General features: G+C 43.3%; 1 protein-coding gene across 2 annotated transcripts in view; it reads left to right on the top strand.

Moving 5' to 3' along the window:
- Positions 1-2,151: 2,151 nt before the first annotated feature.
- Positions 2,152-16,684, top strand: part of LOC140212764 (transmembrane protein 25) — a 35,894-nt gene continuing 21,361 nt past the window's right edge. The window contains exons 1-4 of one of the 2 annotated variants that reach the window (XM_072283953.1): positions 2,152-2,247; positions 6,884-6,989; positions 7,711-8,022; positions 16,364-16,654. In XM_072283953.1, the coding sequence (XP_072140054.1) occupies positions 2,200-2,247; positions 6,884-6,989; positions 7,711-8,022; positions 16,364-16,654 (757 nt within the window). In that variant the 5' untranslated portion in view covers positions 2,152-2,199. Of the gene's footprint in view, positions 2,299-6,883; positions 6,990-7,710; positions 8,023-16,363; positions 16,655-16,684 lie in introns of both variants that reach the window. The other variant, XM_072283952.1, reaches the window with a different exon arrangement.

The following is a 16,684-nucleotide window of genomic DNA, read 5'->3' as shown; positions in this document are numbered from 1 at the left end:
CATTTCTCAAGAATGAGGTCACCTCTCATGTGAGTACAGGCTGAATGTGCTTAATCCCTCTCCAGAGGACAAAGCCACCTTTCTGGGGTCAGGATGCTGCCTCGTTGTTTTTCTCTGTTGCATGCATGTCCCTTTGCAGATAGGGAGATCAGACCTGTAAGTGACATTCTAGACACAGTCTCACCAAGGCTCTATAAAGACGAAGACATAGGAGCAGAATTCAGCTATTTGGCCCATTAGAGTCTGCTCTGCTATTTCGTCATGGCTGATTTATTATCCCCCTCAATGCCATTCTCCTGCTTTCTCCCCTAAATCTTTGATGCCCTTAATAATCAAGAACGTATCAATCTCTGCCTTGAATATACCCAATGACTTGGCCTCCACAGCCATCTGTGGCAATGAATTCCACAGATTCACCACCCTCTGGCTAAAAAAAAAAAAAAAATCCTCCTCATCTCTGATTTAAACTGGAGCCCATGGAATTACGGGAAAGTTACATAGTGGATAGGGCGTTGGCTGATTGGCAGGAAACAGAGAGTGGGAATAAAGGGATCCTATTCTGGTTGGCTGCCAGTTACCAGTGGTGTTCCACAGGGGTCCATGTTGGGGCCGCTTCTTTTTACATTGTACATCAACGATTTGGATTATGGAATAGATGGCTTTGTGGCTAAGTTTGTTGATGATACGAAGATAGGTGGAGGGGCCGGTAGTGCTGAGGAAACGGAGAGTCTGCAGAGAGACTTGGATAGATTGGAAGAATGGGCAGAGAAGTGGCAAATGAAGTACAATGTTGGAAAGTGTATGGTTATGCACTTTGGTAGAAAAAATAAACAGGCAGACTATGGGGAAAGAATTCAAAGTTCTGAGATGCAACGGGACTTGGGAGTCCTCGTACAGGATACCATTAAAGTTAACCTCCAGGTTGAGTCAGTAGTGAAGAAGGCGAATGCAATGTTGGCATTCATTTCTAGAGGAATAGAGTATAGGAGCAGGGATGTGATGTTGAGGCTCTATAAGGCACTGGTGAGACATCACTTGGAGTACTGTGGGCAGTTTTGGTCTCCTTATTTAAGAAAGGATGTGCTGACGTTGGAGAGGGTACAGAGAAGATTCACTAGAATGATTCTGGGAATGAGAGGGTTAACATATGAGGAATGTTTGTCCGCTCTTGGACTGTATTCCTTGGAGTTTAGAAGAATGAGGAGGGACCTCATAGAAACATTTCAAATGTTGAAAGGCATGGACAGAGTGGATGTGGCAAAGCTGTTTCCCATGATGGGGGAGTCTAGTACGAGAGGGCATGACTTAAGGATTGAAGGGCGCCCTTTCAGAACAGAAATGCGAAGAAATTTTTTTAGTTAGAGGGTGGTGAATCTATGGAATTTGTTGCCACGGGCAGCAGTGGAGGCCAAGTCATTGGGTGTATTTAAGGCAGAGATTGATAGGTATCTGAGTAGCCAGGGCATCAAAGGTTATGGTGAGAAGGCAGGGGAGTGGGACTAAATGGGAGAATGGATCAGCTCATGATAAAATGGCGGAGCAGATTCGATGGGCCGAATGGCCTACTTCTGCTCCTTTGTCTTATGGTCTTATGGAATACTATATTTTCACTCTTCTAATACAGCACAGCTTCCATTTCCCTTTCTAATGCTTGTTGATCCACGTAAAAGGACACCCAATTCCCTCTTCTGCCAAAGAGGATGACTTCACATAATCCATCAACCTACATCCCCTGAAACCTTCCCCCATCTTCCTCACAATCTTTACATTGCTCCGTAGCTTCAGGCCATTAGTGCACTTTGATATTTCGTACTTTATTCCCCACCTCCATATTGGCAGGAGCATGGCAAATGGGCTGACGTGTTGGTTGAAAAGCGAACCCCAGCGTTGGCAGTCCTTAAGGAGTCGAGTATATGCTCCTTCATTTCATGATACTTGAGAATTTAAATTGAAGGGATGCGTGAGAAGGGCATAATTTCTTAATTTCTCTAGAGGTAACTGATGATTGTTCACACTCGTTGTGAACAAGGAATAAAAACAGAATCTGCTGAAACAAAATCATTAAATCCGTGCTTGATTGTGTGTGCCTGTCAGCTCTCCTCAGCCTGCACTGCAGCACAGCACTGAGAACCAGCTGCCGTGATACTGAGAGGGCGACACAAGTAACAGTGGTAAGGGAGGGGGTTGGAATTCCTCCTCATGCTTAAAAGGAGCCAAATTACTGCCGAGTTCCTTGCCCTCATTCAGGTAAATAACGCTCAAAACCGTCTTCCTGTCTCCCTGGAATATTACTCAGAGGTAAGCTTGTGTTGCATTTCCTTTACATTAAATTAAGCTCGCGATGGCTCAGTGTTATAATCAGTAAACAACCCAGTCTGCTCGGGCACTTAGAATATGATGCAGGTTGAATAGTGCTGGACCTGCTTCCTGATTCGTTTGTGGGTACAGGGAAAGTGCTTGTAGGTTAGGGCAGTGATGGCTTCTAATTAGCTCAGCCCTAGGCTCTGGCAGTAAAGATCCTTGGCCAAATTGACAGTGTTCTGTTTTTCTCTTAAGGGCATCATGTACATTCGTATCTGTCTCAATGCCCCTTGCTAGGGGTGATGCCAAGAGACCACAGGTTGTCTCTTTTGACCTCTGGTTGCAGAGGCGAGGTCTCCCCCAGGGAATCCTAGCAGAGATAGTGGTAAAGTAGATGGAATGATGAGTGAACAACTCAGATCCTGGGAAACTGCCCCCCAAATCCTACTTAGTCTGGTGGCCTAGAATTGTATGGCTTTGGGGGACAGGTTAAATTCAATCCCTGTTATGTCCCTTGGACATTCAAGATTTTCACTCATGGGGGAGGACCACTGAACCTCTTCTTGATGAGAAGAGAGATTTCCCATTATGGCCTGAGTATTGAAGTGACGGGTGAAAGATTAGGGTGGAGTGTGGCACCAAGGAAACATTAAAGAGATTCACAGGAAGATAGCAGCACTGCTGGGCTATGAATATCAGAGCATATTGAGGAGTCTGGCCATCTTTAGACAAGATTAAGGTGACCTAGTAGAAGGCTGAAATTTTATGAGAGCTTTTGCTTCCACGGAAATGATCCTATAACTAGTCATAATAAATCCAATTAGAAATTTGGTGAATCTATTTTTAACCAGAGAATGGTTGGAGTGTGGAGCTGTTTCCATGAGGGTTTAGTGAAGTCATTAAAGGGGCAGTTGGATAAGGGTGAAAGTTAACACATTTCCTGTCACATGCCAGTGATAATAAACCTGATTCTGACTGAAGGCTGTGCTTAGTGGGTTAGGGAAGGAATTTGTACAAGACATAGACTGGTGTATGCTAATTGAGAGTGATCAGCAGCACTGGGGCTCCACAGGGGACTGTCTTGTCTCCCTTTCTCTTCACCATTTACACCTCGGACTTCAGCTACTGCACAGAGTCTTGTCATCTGCAGAAGTTTTCGGATGACTCTGCCATATTTGGATGCATCAGCAAGGGAGATGAGGTTGAGTACAGGGCTACAGTAGGAAACTTTGTCACATGGTGTGAGCAGAATTATCTGCAGCTTAATGTGAAAAAGACTAAGGAGCTGGTGGTAGACCTGAGGAGAGCTAAGGTACCGGCGACCCCTGTTTCCATCCAGGGGGTCAGTGTGGACATGGTGGAGGATTACAAATACCTGGGGATACGAATTGACAATAAACTGGACTGGTCTAAGAACACGGAGGCTGTCTACAAGAAGGGTCAGAGCCGTCTCTATTTCCTGAGGAGACTGAGATCCTTTAACATCTGCCGGACAATGCTGAGGATGTTCTACGAGTCTGTGGTGGCCAGTGTGATCATGTTTGCTGTTGTGTGCTGGGGCAGCAGGCTGAGGGTGGCAGACACCAACAGAATCAACAAACTCATTCGTAACGCCAGTGATGTTGTGGGGATGGAACTGGACTCTCTGACGGTGGTGTCTGAAAAGAGGATGCTGTCCAAGTTGCATGCCATCTTGGACAATGTCTCCCATCCACTACATAATGTACTGGTTGGGCACAGGAGTATGTTCAGCCAGAGACTCATTCCACCGAGATGCAACACAGAGCGTCATAGGAAGTCATTCCTGCCTGTGGCCATCAAACTTTACAACTCCTCCCTTGGAGGGTCAGACACCCTGAGCGCCAATAGGCTGGTCCTGGACTTATTTCCTGGCATAATTTACATATTACTATTTAATTATTTATGGTGCAACTGTAACGAAAACCAATTTCCCCTGGGATCAATAAAGTATGACTATGAGTGACTCTTCTGATGTTATTGTGTGAATATTTCTGCCATACTAATATTACTAGATAGCAGAGCATGAATAGTTTTAATGTTTCTGTGGTGTGTTCAGAGGATGCCATGTTCAAATAGAATACGGCCTTCTAGCTTTGTTCTAGAGTTGAATGATATTAGTCCACACTGCTTCCAAACCGTGTGACAGATGGGATACTATAATTGGCTTGTACTTTGGAAAAACAGACCATGGTAGAACACTGAGGAGTGTGGTGGTACAAAGTGATCTGGGAATACACATCCATAATCACTTGAAAGTGGTCGTAAAGAGCTTTTTGCACATTGGCCTTCATGAGTCAGAATATTGAGTACAGAAGTTGAGATGTTACGTTGAAGTTTTATATGATCTTGGTGAGGTCAGATTTGGAGTATTGTGTGCAGTCCTGGTCACCTAACGACAGATAAGATATCAATAAGATTGAAAGAGTATGGATAAAATTACAAGGTTGTTGTGGGATTTGGGGACCTGATTTATAGGGAAAGGTTCAATAAATTACAACTTTATTCCCTGGAGTGCAGGAGAATGATAGAGGTATAAAAAATGATGCAGTGTATAGATATGATTAATGCAAGCAGACTTTTCCCACTGAGTTTAGAACTAGAGATCAAAAGTTAAGGGTGAAAGGTGAAATATTCAAGGGGAACTTCTTCACTCAGAGGGTGATGTGAGAGTGGAATGAGCTGCAATGGAAATGATGGATGCAGGTTCAGTTTCAACATTTAAGAGCAGTTTGGATTGGTACACAGATGGGAGGGGTATGGAGGGCTGTGGTTCAGATGCAGCTTAGTGAGACTAGGCAAAATACCAGCTCAGAATGAACTAGATGGGCCAGGGCCTGTTTCTGTGCTGTAGTGTTTTATGACTCTGTCTCATTTAAGGAGGGAAACAGACAGCCAGAAATCCACTCCCTGAACCATCTCTGGTTTAAAAAGTGAGTCTTTGAAAATCCCTAGTTGAACTTGCAGTATTTACTCAAATCCTTTATATTTCTCCTTCAACCCTCCCTCCTTGATCAAGCTTTTGATCATGTAATTCCTCCTCCTATCATTCAATAGTGAAATCTGTTCATCCTGTGATTTGAAATGGCTTACTAATCAAACATGTGATATCAATTCGGTAAACTCAACAGTTGAACCATGGAGAGTAACGCGGCAATGTTGGCCTTCTTTCTCAAGAGAGAATGTGCTTGCCACAGAGGAAGTTCACTGAAGATAGTAGGATAGTGATATGAGGAAAGACTGCGTTTTATACCTCTATCATGTCTGTAACCAGAGTGTTTAGAAGAATGAGGGGAGATCTCACTGAGATGAACAGAAGTCTGACAGGGCATAACAGACTGGATGCAAGGAGGGTGCTTCTCCTGGCTGGAAGGTGCAGAACCAGGGCTCACAGCCTCAAGCTATGGGATAATGCGATTAGAACCGAGATGAGGAGAACCACCTTTACTCACAGGGTGGTGAACTTGTGGAATTTGCCACCACAGCCCTTATTTCAACTCCTGACAATCATGACCTCTGTGTGAGGTTTGTACGTTCTTCCTGTGACTCGGGCTCTCTATTTACTTATTGATTGAGATACAGTGTGGAGTAGGCTCTTTGAGCCATGCCGCCTAACAAACTCCCCCCCCCCCCCCCGATTGAACCCTAGCCTAATCACAAGACAATTTACAATGACCAATTAACCCACTAACCGGTACATCTTTGGACTGTGGGAGGAAACTGGAGCACCTGGAGGAAACCCACGTGGTTACAGGGAGAACGTACAAACTCCTTACAGACAGCAGTGGGAAATGAACCCGGCTTGCTGGTGCTGTACAGTGTTGTGCTAACCACAATGCTATCCTTCATACCAACCAAGATGCTCATCTAAGCCAATCCCATTTACCCTCGTTGGACCCATATTCCTCTAAACCTCTCCCATCCATGTACCTGACCAAGTATTTTAATGTACCTGGCAGCTCATTCCATATACTATTTCTCTGGATAAAAAATGTTGTCCCTCAAATTCATATTAAATCTTTCCTCTCTCATCTTAAACCCACATCCCCTAGTCCTTGACACCCTAACCCTGGGGAAAAAGAACTGTGCATTCACTCTATCTATGCCCCTCATTATTTTATTCATTAATTCCCCCTTATTCTCTTGTGCTCCAAGGAATAAAGTCCTAGCCTGCTTAACCTTTCTCTACAATTCAATCCCTCAGGTCCTGGCAGCATCCTCCATAAATCTTCTCTGCACTCCTTCTAGCTTAATAGCATCTATACAATAGCAGGGTGACCAAAAATGAACACACCCTGCCTCCCACGTCTCCCCTGTCCACCCTGTCAGGTAGTGTCTGATCGCTGGTGTCTGGGCAGCAGACATCACTAAAACACATTACCATATTGTGGTTTCTCCTCTGCATTTTCTCCATTTTACTGGTAGTCACACTTCTAAAAATAATTAAAAGGCTGCAAGGTGTTTGGAGACTTTGAGATCATGAAATTATATACTGTAAGTACAAACAAATTGCTTCTATTACTGTAGGAAGTGGTAAACTTTTGTTGTTGTGTTCCATTTTCAGGGAAGATGTAATCAAAGCAAGAGAGTGGCCAACATGGTAATGGCTGGCTATGATCATGTTGTTGGGGCGATATTTCTTCTACAACTTGAGGCCTATGTTTGCTCAGGTACTTCAAGTAAATCCTTGGGTTTTCATTTTTTCCATTTCCCTGTCCTTTGGCTTCAGTATGGGGGGGAGGGGGGGGGACTTGTCGAGATAAAGTCAATTCCAATACTAATCTTAGCCCACAGGCAAAAGCTCCAGTGGCAAGAGTATCTCTCCCTCTCCTTCCTGCAATGTCTATTGATGTTTCTCATAATCTTATAACCTTCCATCAGGTCTACCCTACCACCCACCTCCCCCCACCTCTGAAGCTCCAAAGAAAACAATATGTTTGTACAACCTCTCCGGTAGCTAATAGTCTCCATTCCAGGCAGCATCTTCTGAATGAGCCCCTCTGCAATCCTCTTCAAAGTCTCCCACTCCTCAAGGTGAGGTGAAGCAAGAAGGGAGATGACTTAGGGGAGATAAATGCTAGCGGTGATTTGTTGGCCTGAATGGCTTCTGTGCTGTGAGCTCCCTGTGCTGCACTTGGCCTGCGCCAAGTCTGCTGTGCTGGGGGTGGTGCAGTTCGTCATTACTGAAATACTCGGTCAGGATCCCTAACCTGCACTGGATGCAGGATGGAAACTCAGAATATTGAATGGCCTGTTGGGCTCATGGTTGGGGCATGGTCACTTGAGTGAGATTCAGTGGAGATGAATATTGTCCTGGAGTTACAGTCTAGGAGGTTTTTAAGGATGCCGGGGGTGAGACTTTTAAACTAGTATTTTATACCTTTATTTCAGAAATCGCCGAGCCTTTTCCTCTAATCAATGGACGGCCGCGGCCTGTAGTCACTCTGGAGGAGAACGCGCCCAAGGAGTTCACCTGCAGGATGGAGGGCTGGAAGTCGGTGCCCGTCGTCACCTGGTACCTGAATGGCAAGAAGCAAGAGAGCAACCAGACCATGCTCATTCCCAGCTCCAATGAGAGCAGGAACCAGAGCTACAGCACCTTTGTCATAACCACCCGCAGGAAGGACAAGGAACTCAACTGCTCAGTCACTGATCCTGTCAGCGGGAAGACGCAGAACGCCAGCGTCATCCTCAATGTGCAGTGTGAGTACCGGGAATGACCATCATGTCTCACGCTTGGGAGGAGGCACGTGTAATATTCCTCCTCTTGACTGGATTCATTGCAAATTTCCCAGTCTGTTTTCCCTTGTGTTCTGAATTCCCAACGTTGTTTCACGACCTGAATTTACACTCAGTGGCTAATTTATTAGGTATACCAGCTCACGGCCACTGAATGTACGTGATCCCTTGGTGCAATAATGTTTCACAGGTGTGTCACCTGATACTGACTCCACTTTACTTGGCACAGCTGACCAAACATTGGTTAAAGGTTTAAGGAGCCTTGTTCTGCTGTAGTTGTTCTGTTACTTGTTGTGTTCTGCTGAGTATTGTATGCATGCTGTGTTGGTGCTCTTTCTGGCTGCTTCCAGCATAGTGCTAGGTTGTGTTGGTTGTTAATACAAGTGACACATTTCACTGTATTTTTTGATGTACACATGGTAGATCTGAATCTATAGCAGGCCATCATTAGGGAGATACTTGCGCTGCTTAGAACTGGTGCAGCTAATAGTCCTGCCACCAAGAGTGAAGTCCTTCAACCATGCATACACGAAAGGGCAGAATTGGAGGAGCCCAGAGGTCTTGTTTGTAGCCTGGGGCAGGTCACGGGGATTGTGGGGGTGGGGGTGCGGAGTAATGAAGCCAACAATTGCCCTGGTGGGTTGTTGCAGCATGGAGGTGAGAGGAGGCTATGGTGAAGGGGAGAGGAGAGACTTGGAGGTTTAGGGGTAACTGGATGGAAGTTTATAAAGTTAATAGAGGCAAAGGTGGGGTTAAGGGGTAGGTAAGTAGTCAGTCAGGGCAGAAATATGAAATGCTAAAGGGCATAGGTTGAGTTGAGGGGGGAAGATTTAGTGTGGGAAAAGTTCTTTTACACAGGGATTCTCGTCTCATGTCAAGGCGGGTAGGGTAGCATTTCCATTCTATTTTTCCAGATAAAGCCAGGGAAATCTCAATTCCTATAAATCAAAATGTTCCCTTTGAGCTTCACAACAAAGTATCTGATACAAATGGTCATTTTATTATTGTCTCTGGGAAACTGTATGGTCTTGGCTAACCTATACACTCCCAATTCGGGTGATGTGGAGTTTTTTGATCGTTTTTTCTCTTTATTGCCTGACTTGAGTTTATATTCTCTTATATTGGGTGGTGATTTTAACTGTTGGTTAGATCCAGTTTTGGATCAATCGTCTTCTGTTCCTAGACTATCAAGTAAATCTGCTTTATCAATTCAGTCCTTCCTTTCTACTTATGCTATCTCTGATGTATGGCGTTTTTTCCATCCAAGTGAGAGAGATTATTTTTTTTCACATGTCCATCATATTTTCACTAGAATTGATTATTTTTTAATCGATAACCTGCTGATTCCATCTGTTCGCTCTTGTGATTATCAGAGTATATTGATTTCAGATCATGCCTCAGTTACCCTGTCTATAATTCTTCCTAGTTTCCCCCATATGAATAAACATTGGTATTTTAATCTGACCCTGTTGTTGGAAATATGATTTTGTAAAATTTATGAAGGACCAGCTAACTTTTTTTAAAAAATACTAACATGTCATCTGAAATCTCAACTCAGGTTGTCTGGGATGCCATGAAAGCATACCTGAGGGGTCAAATAATTTCATATACTGCGAATTTGAAAAGAAAGATCTATACAGAGTGATTAGATTTGATTTGTCAAATTAAAGCAACAGACCAATTATATGCCCAGAGCGAAAATCCAGAACTGTACAAGAAGTGAGTGGAACTTCAAACCAAGTTTGACCTTATTTCCACTCACCCAATTGAACGCCAACTTCTTGAGCCAGTTTTATATTCATGGTGAGAAATCCGGTAAAATTTTAGTCAACTAAGACGCTCTAAAAGCTCAACAACAAATTACAAAAATTCGAATGGGAAATGGGAATATTACCTTGAATCATTCTGAAATTAATGATACATTTAAGAATTATTATTCTCGACTCTATACCTCTGAATCTTTAAGTGATAGCATTTCTGTCGAGCATTTCTTAAATAGTTTAAATATTCCTTTGCTTTCTCCTGATCTCAAAGTAAAACTTAATGAGCCATTATCACGAGAGGAAATATCCTTAGCCATTTCTGCACTGAAGTCTGGTAAATCTCCTGGACCTGATGGGTTCTCTGCAGAATTTTATAAATCATTTTCCTCACTGCTCTTGCCTCAATTAATCTAAGTTTTATCCGATTCGCTTAAACATGGTAAATCACCAGCATCACTTATTGAGGCAAGTATCATTCTTTTAGCGAAAAAAGGTAAAGACCCAACAGAGTGTTCTTTGTATAGGCCAATTTCTTTGTTAAGTGTTGATGTTAAAATTTTGGCTAAAGTTTTGGCTCGTAGATTGGAGAACATTGTACCCGCAATTATCTCTGAGGATCAAACTGGTTTTTATTAAAAATCGCCTCCCTTTTTTTAAAATATACGGTGTCTATTTAATATCTTATATTCACCTTCAGCTGGGACTCCTGAATGTGTCATCTCTCTTGATGCGGAGAAAGCGTTTGATCGTGTGGAGTGGAATTATCTTTTTGCAGTTTTAGAAAAATTTGATTTTGGACAAAATTTTATTGCATGAATTAAATTGCTATATTCATGCCCCATTGCTTCTGTTTTGACCAACTCTCAGCAATCCCAACCCTTTAACCTTAAACGTGGCACCTGGCAAGGGTGCATTTTAAATCCCTTACTTTTTGATCTGGCCATAGAACCATTGTCGATTGCGTTTTGCAGCTGTGCTGAATTGGCGGGGATTCGGGGGGGGGGGGGGTTGTTGAGCATAAAGTTTCTCTTTATGCTGGTGATCTTTTACTTTTTATATCAAATCCGACTACCTCGTTACCCCCAATGTTTTCACATCTCAATAAATTTAGCCAGCTTTCTGGATACAAACTTAATTTACACAAGAGCGAACTTTTCCCAATTAACAGAGAAGCACAAATATTAGACCTTCATAACCTCCCATTTAAAGTTGTAAATAATCAATTTACTTACCTTGGTAACTAGGAACTTTAAGCGTTTTTTTGAGAAAATTTCACTAATCTTTTAAATGATACAAAACAGAGTTTGGCACAGTGGTCAGCCCTGTCCGTGTTGCTGGTAGGTCGAATTAATGTTAAAATGTACACAGGGATTGTTGGGCGTCAGGGATTCTGGTGGAAGCAGATACAGAAATCCTGTTTAAGAGGGATTTAGACAGGTACAAAGATGTGGATGATGTGCAGGCAGATAGGATTGGTTTAATTTGGCGTCACAGTTGGCACGGGTATTGTGGGCCGAAGGACCTGTGCCGTACTGTTCTATGTTCTATTACGCTTTATGAGAAAGGTTGCTGCATTTCTGACCATCATCTGGACATTAAAATAGGACAGGAAGTGGGAGTTTGAGCTGCCATGAGGGCCCTGTAGCTTACTCTGCCATTTAATAAGATTTTTAACTGAGCTGAATCAGCTGTGTATCCGCATCCTAGTTCCCTTCACTTTTGCTCTCAGCTTCCAGAAACTCAGCCAGTGAGCACCTGCAGCCTCCTGGCACAGCGAAGGTCAAAGATTCACAAGTCTGTCAGATTCTCCTCCTCCTCAGTTTTGAACAGCTGGTCCCTTATCCAGTGCCTGTTTTAGCATCTCCAGGCTGAGCCAAAATCAAAGCACCGATAGAAAACTACTGGAGAACCTCTATGGTGTTGCTCACCGGCTGCACCTGGAGAACAGTGCGATGTTTGCCCACCAACCTCACCTTATTTAGCGGAAAGTCTCCATAGAAATGGCAAAATCTATTGGGGTCAACCAGAGGACAATGCAATAAATGGTAAGTTTTAGAGGCTAATAGCTCTTAACTCCACCATGGAGGGTCCCAAGCCTGGCTGTGAAAGGAGAAGGATTGGGCATGGGGCTAGCAAACCCACCTTGTAAAGACCGAAATCTACAGAAACACAAACACCAAAGATCTCATCCCTGGGAGAGGAAGGATCTTCGAAGATGAGGTACATCTGGGGACAACTTGAAAGACTGGCCCTGGATAGAGGAGTCTCATGAGCTGCTGCTGGTGGCCTATGTCCCAGTAGGGGTGATGGGCTTAACCAACCCAACCAATAGCTCTTGATGTTTTACAACAGGCTTGTAACTGTAAATGAAGTAAGGCACTTGCAATTGGACAGCAGGGAGAACGGCATCATTGGATTAGATGTATGAATGATATGCTTTTGGCAGAGATAAGATCAAAATCCCACATGATGTAAAGTCAAGTACAGGAGGAGTCAATTTATCACTTGTCGTGATCTGCCCATTCACTGCAACAGCTTCTATCCTTTATGCTGCTGGTTTATTAGTCCCAGTTTAGAAAATTTCATCTGATCACCAGCTTTTGTTTGTGCTTCCTGTTGTTACCCATGAATAGCCTAGTTCATATTTTAGAGTCATAGAGCACTACAGTACAGTCCCAGGCCCTTCAGCCCATCTAGTCCCTGTCAAACTGTTATTCTGCCTAGCCCCGTCGACCCGCACCTGGACCATTGCTTTCCGTGCCCCTCCCATCCATGTATCTACCCAAACTTCTTTTAAATCCACGTCCACCAGTTCCACTGGCAGCTCGTTCCACACTTGCATCAACCTCAGGTTCCCCTTAAACATTTCACCTTTTACCCTAAACCGATGACCTCCAGTTCCATTCTCACCCAACCTCAGTGAATAAAAAAAACTGCTTATTTTTACCCGATCTATACCCCTCAATTTTGTATACCTCCACTTCATCTCCTCTCAATCTCCTATGCTGCAGGGGATAAAGTTGTAACTTTTTCAACCTTTTCCTGTAATTCAGGTCCTAAGTCCAGGCAACGCTCTTGGAAATTTTCTCTGTACTCTTCCAATCTTATATCTTTTCTATAGGTAGGTGATCAGAACTGCACACAATTTCTTTGTGAAGGCCTGAGCATATTTTGCTGACTTTCCCACAATATTCAAATAGACGTCATCATCGTGGCTTTCCCTCGAGGTCGAGGGTGACGGTCTCCATTCCGTACACGATACTTCACAAATCGACCAACTGATTCCAATGGCATGGAAACCACGACGATTGGAGCTGATGGATTTGTTGCAGCCTTCATCCGCCTTCACAGCCGTTGAGTTCGAAGTAACTTCCTCCACCTGTTCCACCGTTGAGGTCTTGGTTGGATTGTTCTTTGTCAGGGACCTCACCACCATGGGTGACCCTACCAGGAGCATAGCTCCAGACGGCATTGCTCTCGGGATCGCAGGACCACACAAGCTTCTCCACCATAACAAGGTGACAATCCACGGAGAAGATTCAAATAGAGAAGCCTTCCTCACTGAATGACAAGGTCTCGCACAGGAGGCTGGTCAAGAGGGTTCAGTCGTTTGGCATTCAGGATGAGGTAGTAAGTTAGAGTAGACATTGGCTTTCTGGGAGAAGTTAGAGAGTGGTAGTAGACGATTATCTCTCTGACTAGAGGCCTGTGACTTATGGTGTGCCGCAGGGATTGGTGCTGGGTCTGTCAATGTTTGTCAGTTATATCAACGTACTAGATGATAATGTGGTTAACTGGATCAGCAAATTTTGCAGATGACACCAAGATTGGGGATGTAGTGGACAGCGAGGAAGGCTATCATGGCTTGCAGAGGGATCTGCATCAGCTGGAATAATGGCAGATAGAATTTAATGCAGACAAGTGTGAGGTGTTGCACTTCAGTAGAACCAATCAAAGTAGGACTTACACAGTGAACAGTAGGGCACTGAGGAGTGTGGGAGAACAAAGGGATCTGGGAATACAGGTACATAATCCATTGAAATTGGAGTCACAGGTAGATAGGGTCTGATATTTTGTTATATCTTATTATTCTTCACTATTTCCAGCAGAAGAAATACTTTCTATTTATTTTATTAAATCATTTAATTATGTTGCGCTCTAGAATTAGGCCAATCCCCCCTCCCCGCCCCCCAGTTTTCCATACTCGTAATTGATGCAGCCTAATAGATTAACTCTTTCAGCCCCTGTCTGTGTTGAATTTGTACCACAACCTATCCATATCTGGTAAGTATATACGTACATGCAGTGGTGCAGAGCACAGGCCTACACAAAGTTACTCTGCATTTTGCATCACCGGGGTGGGGGGGGGCGGGTGCGATTGTACACTGAAGCATCGAACCTTGCTACTGAAGCCTCTTTAGATAATGACTCTTCATAATTTGGTTTTGTATCTCTCTGCCACTTTCATTAGTTTTTTAATGTTTTGAAATCTTTAAGTCTCTTGTTTTTTAAAAAAAAGGCTTCTCTATCTTGGGTGGAGCTGAGTAATGTGTGGCAGGAATGTTTAAATATACACAGTCCAATTTACTTGTTGCAGTTAAAAAAGAATAGCGTGTGTTGCAGTGTGGTCTGATGTAGTTTGAATTTTCCACAATGTTAGAGCAAACTCTAGCATTTATCAGGGTTAGCATACAGTGTTCCAGCACTAACACTGCTGTCTCACAGCTCCAGTGACTCAGGTTCAACTCTGACCCCGAGTTCTGCCTGTCTGCGGATTCTCCCTGTAATCATTTGGGCTTTCCTCGCACATTCCAGAGGCGAGCTGTTGGATGAATGGGCTACTGTAAATTGCTCTGACTGTTGGGAGAATTATGGAGGACGTGTGAGAATAGGTTCCAGGAAAAAGCAGGGGAATGAAATGGAATTGTTCTGCAATTCAAAGGGTCAATGGGCCAAATGGCCTTTAATATCATAAGAAATGTGAATATATAAATTATAATTGAGTTGTGTGGTCATTTTAATGATGCTATTGACTAAAAGAACATCATATTTCATTCAAATGAGAGCTTTAGGATTGCCTCCATGTCAGACATGTTACTGCAGCAAGAAACACCTTGGTAGATCCTAATCCAAAAAGACTTTTCTCTTTTCTCACTCTGCACAAACACTATTACTCAGGTGTCGTATATCAGAGTTCAATTTCAGTGCCCTTTGTACCAAGTTTGTACATTCCTTCCTGTGTGCGTGTGGGTTTCCTCCGGGTGCTCCAGTTTCCTCCCACAGTCCAACGATGCACTGGTTAGTAGGTTGATTAGTCATTGTAAATTGTCCCATGATTAAGCTAGGGTTAAATTGCTGGTCTGCTGGACGGTGTGCTTCAAAGGCCCTGTTCTACGCTGTATCTCTAAATTTAACAAAAAAGCATTCTGATTGCTTTGAAGAGCATTATCTGTTGATTCGGGTTGGTAGAAAGGGACATTTGGACTGTGAAGTCAGTCCAAATGAGGTGAAGGTCAAGGACACCTTTGAACTGGATGAATCTTGCGGGCTGCAGGGTCCAGTCAGCTCAGAGTTCGAATCCAAGGGCATGATGATGTGGAGGAAGACAATGAGTTTGCTGGTAAACTTGGGCATCACTTGAAGGAAAGAAACACTAGGAAGATTAATGGATTTACTTTGAATGAAGTGAAAAGCAAATTTACGACTAGTACTAGAAATGTGTTTCTTTTCTCAATGAAAAGAATGAATGGTATAAACTAATTTAAAAGGTATTTAGACAGACTAACAAACAGGAAATGGAGGGATACAGGTCACAAACAAACAGATAGGATTGGTTTAAATTGGCGTCATGAGCAGTATAGACGTTGTGGGTCAAAGGGATTGTTCCTTTGTAGTGTTCTATTCCCTCTTCTCATCGCTACCATCAGAGAGGAGGTACAGGAGCCTGAAGTTGCATGCTCAATTTCAGGAATGGCTTCTTCCCCTCTGCCATCATATTTCGGAGCGATCCATGAATCTATAAACGTTACCTCTCTATTTTGCTCTTTTTGCACTATTTTTAAGTTTTTAATATTTCTATATTTTTATATTTACTTATTGTAACAGTAATTTTTTAATGTCTTGCACTGTGCTGCTGCATAACAACAAATCTCATGACATACTGTATGTGAGTGTTAACAAAGCTGATTCTGAGTTTATGTTCTATGTAAACTACCAGGAAAGGTAAAAATACTGTGGTGTCAAAATGCAACTGGGAAGGGATTGACTCCAATAGTGAACTCAGTTAATTTCACCCTTGATCCCCACCTTGGGAGTTTTGACTCTTTATTGCAGATCTCAGCAAACTCCTGGACAAAGCTGTGTTATGCACAGCCATATATTCAGCTGCTGAGTCCTGAGCTTGGAAACTTCCTTCAAAACCTCTTCCACCAAGCTGTTCATTGCCCCTCTTAATAATCCCACTTTTGGATTCGTTTCACAGTTTTCCAGCATCAAAGGTAGAAATAGTTTTGACTCTTGTCCTCTTCTGTACCTTTCCCTAGTTAAACCAGAAGTTGTTCGGATGGATGCTGAGTACAAGGAACACAATGACTCGGGACTTTTCCTGGTCCTGTTTGTCCTTGTCCGTGCAAACCCTCCTGCCACGATCACCTGGGTCGATGAAAGTGGCGGAGTTATTGTGAACACCTCCAATTTCATGATCTTGGACACCAAGAGTTACCCATGGTTGACCAACCACACCGTTCATGTGCAGCTGACGAGCCTGGCAAAGAACTACTCCTTCAGTGCTGGCAATGAATTTGGAGTGACTAACTCTTCTATTGCTTTACCAGGTAAACAAAAAAAAATCGAGATAGCCACCA

Source organism: Mobula birostris, chromosome 20 (assembly GCF_030028105.1).
Source record: "Mobula birostris isolate sMobBir1 chromosome 20, sMobBir1.hap1, whole genome shotgun sequence".
In the NCBI taxonomy this organism is placed as follows: domain Eukaryota; kingdom Metazoa; phylum Chordata; class Chondrichthyes; order Myliobatiformes; family Myliobatidae; genus Mobula; species Mobula birostris.
This window is presented reverse-complemented; position numbering and strand designations above follow the sequence as displayed.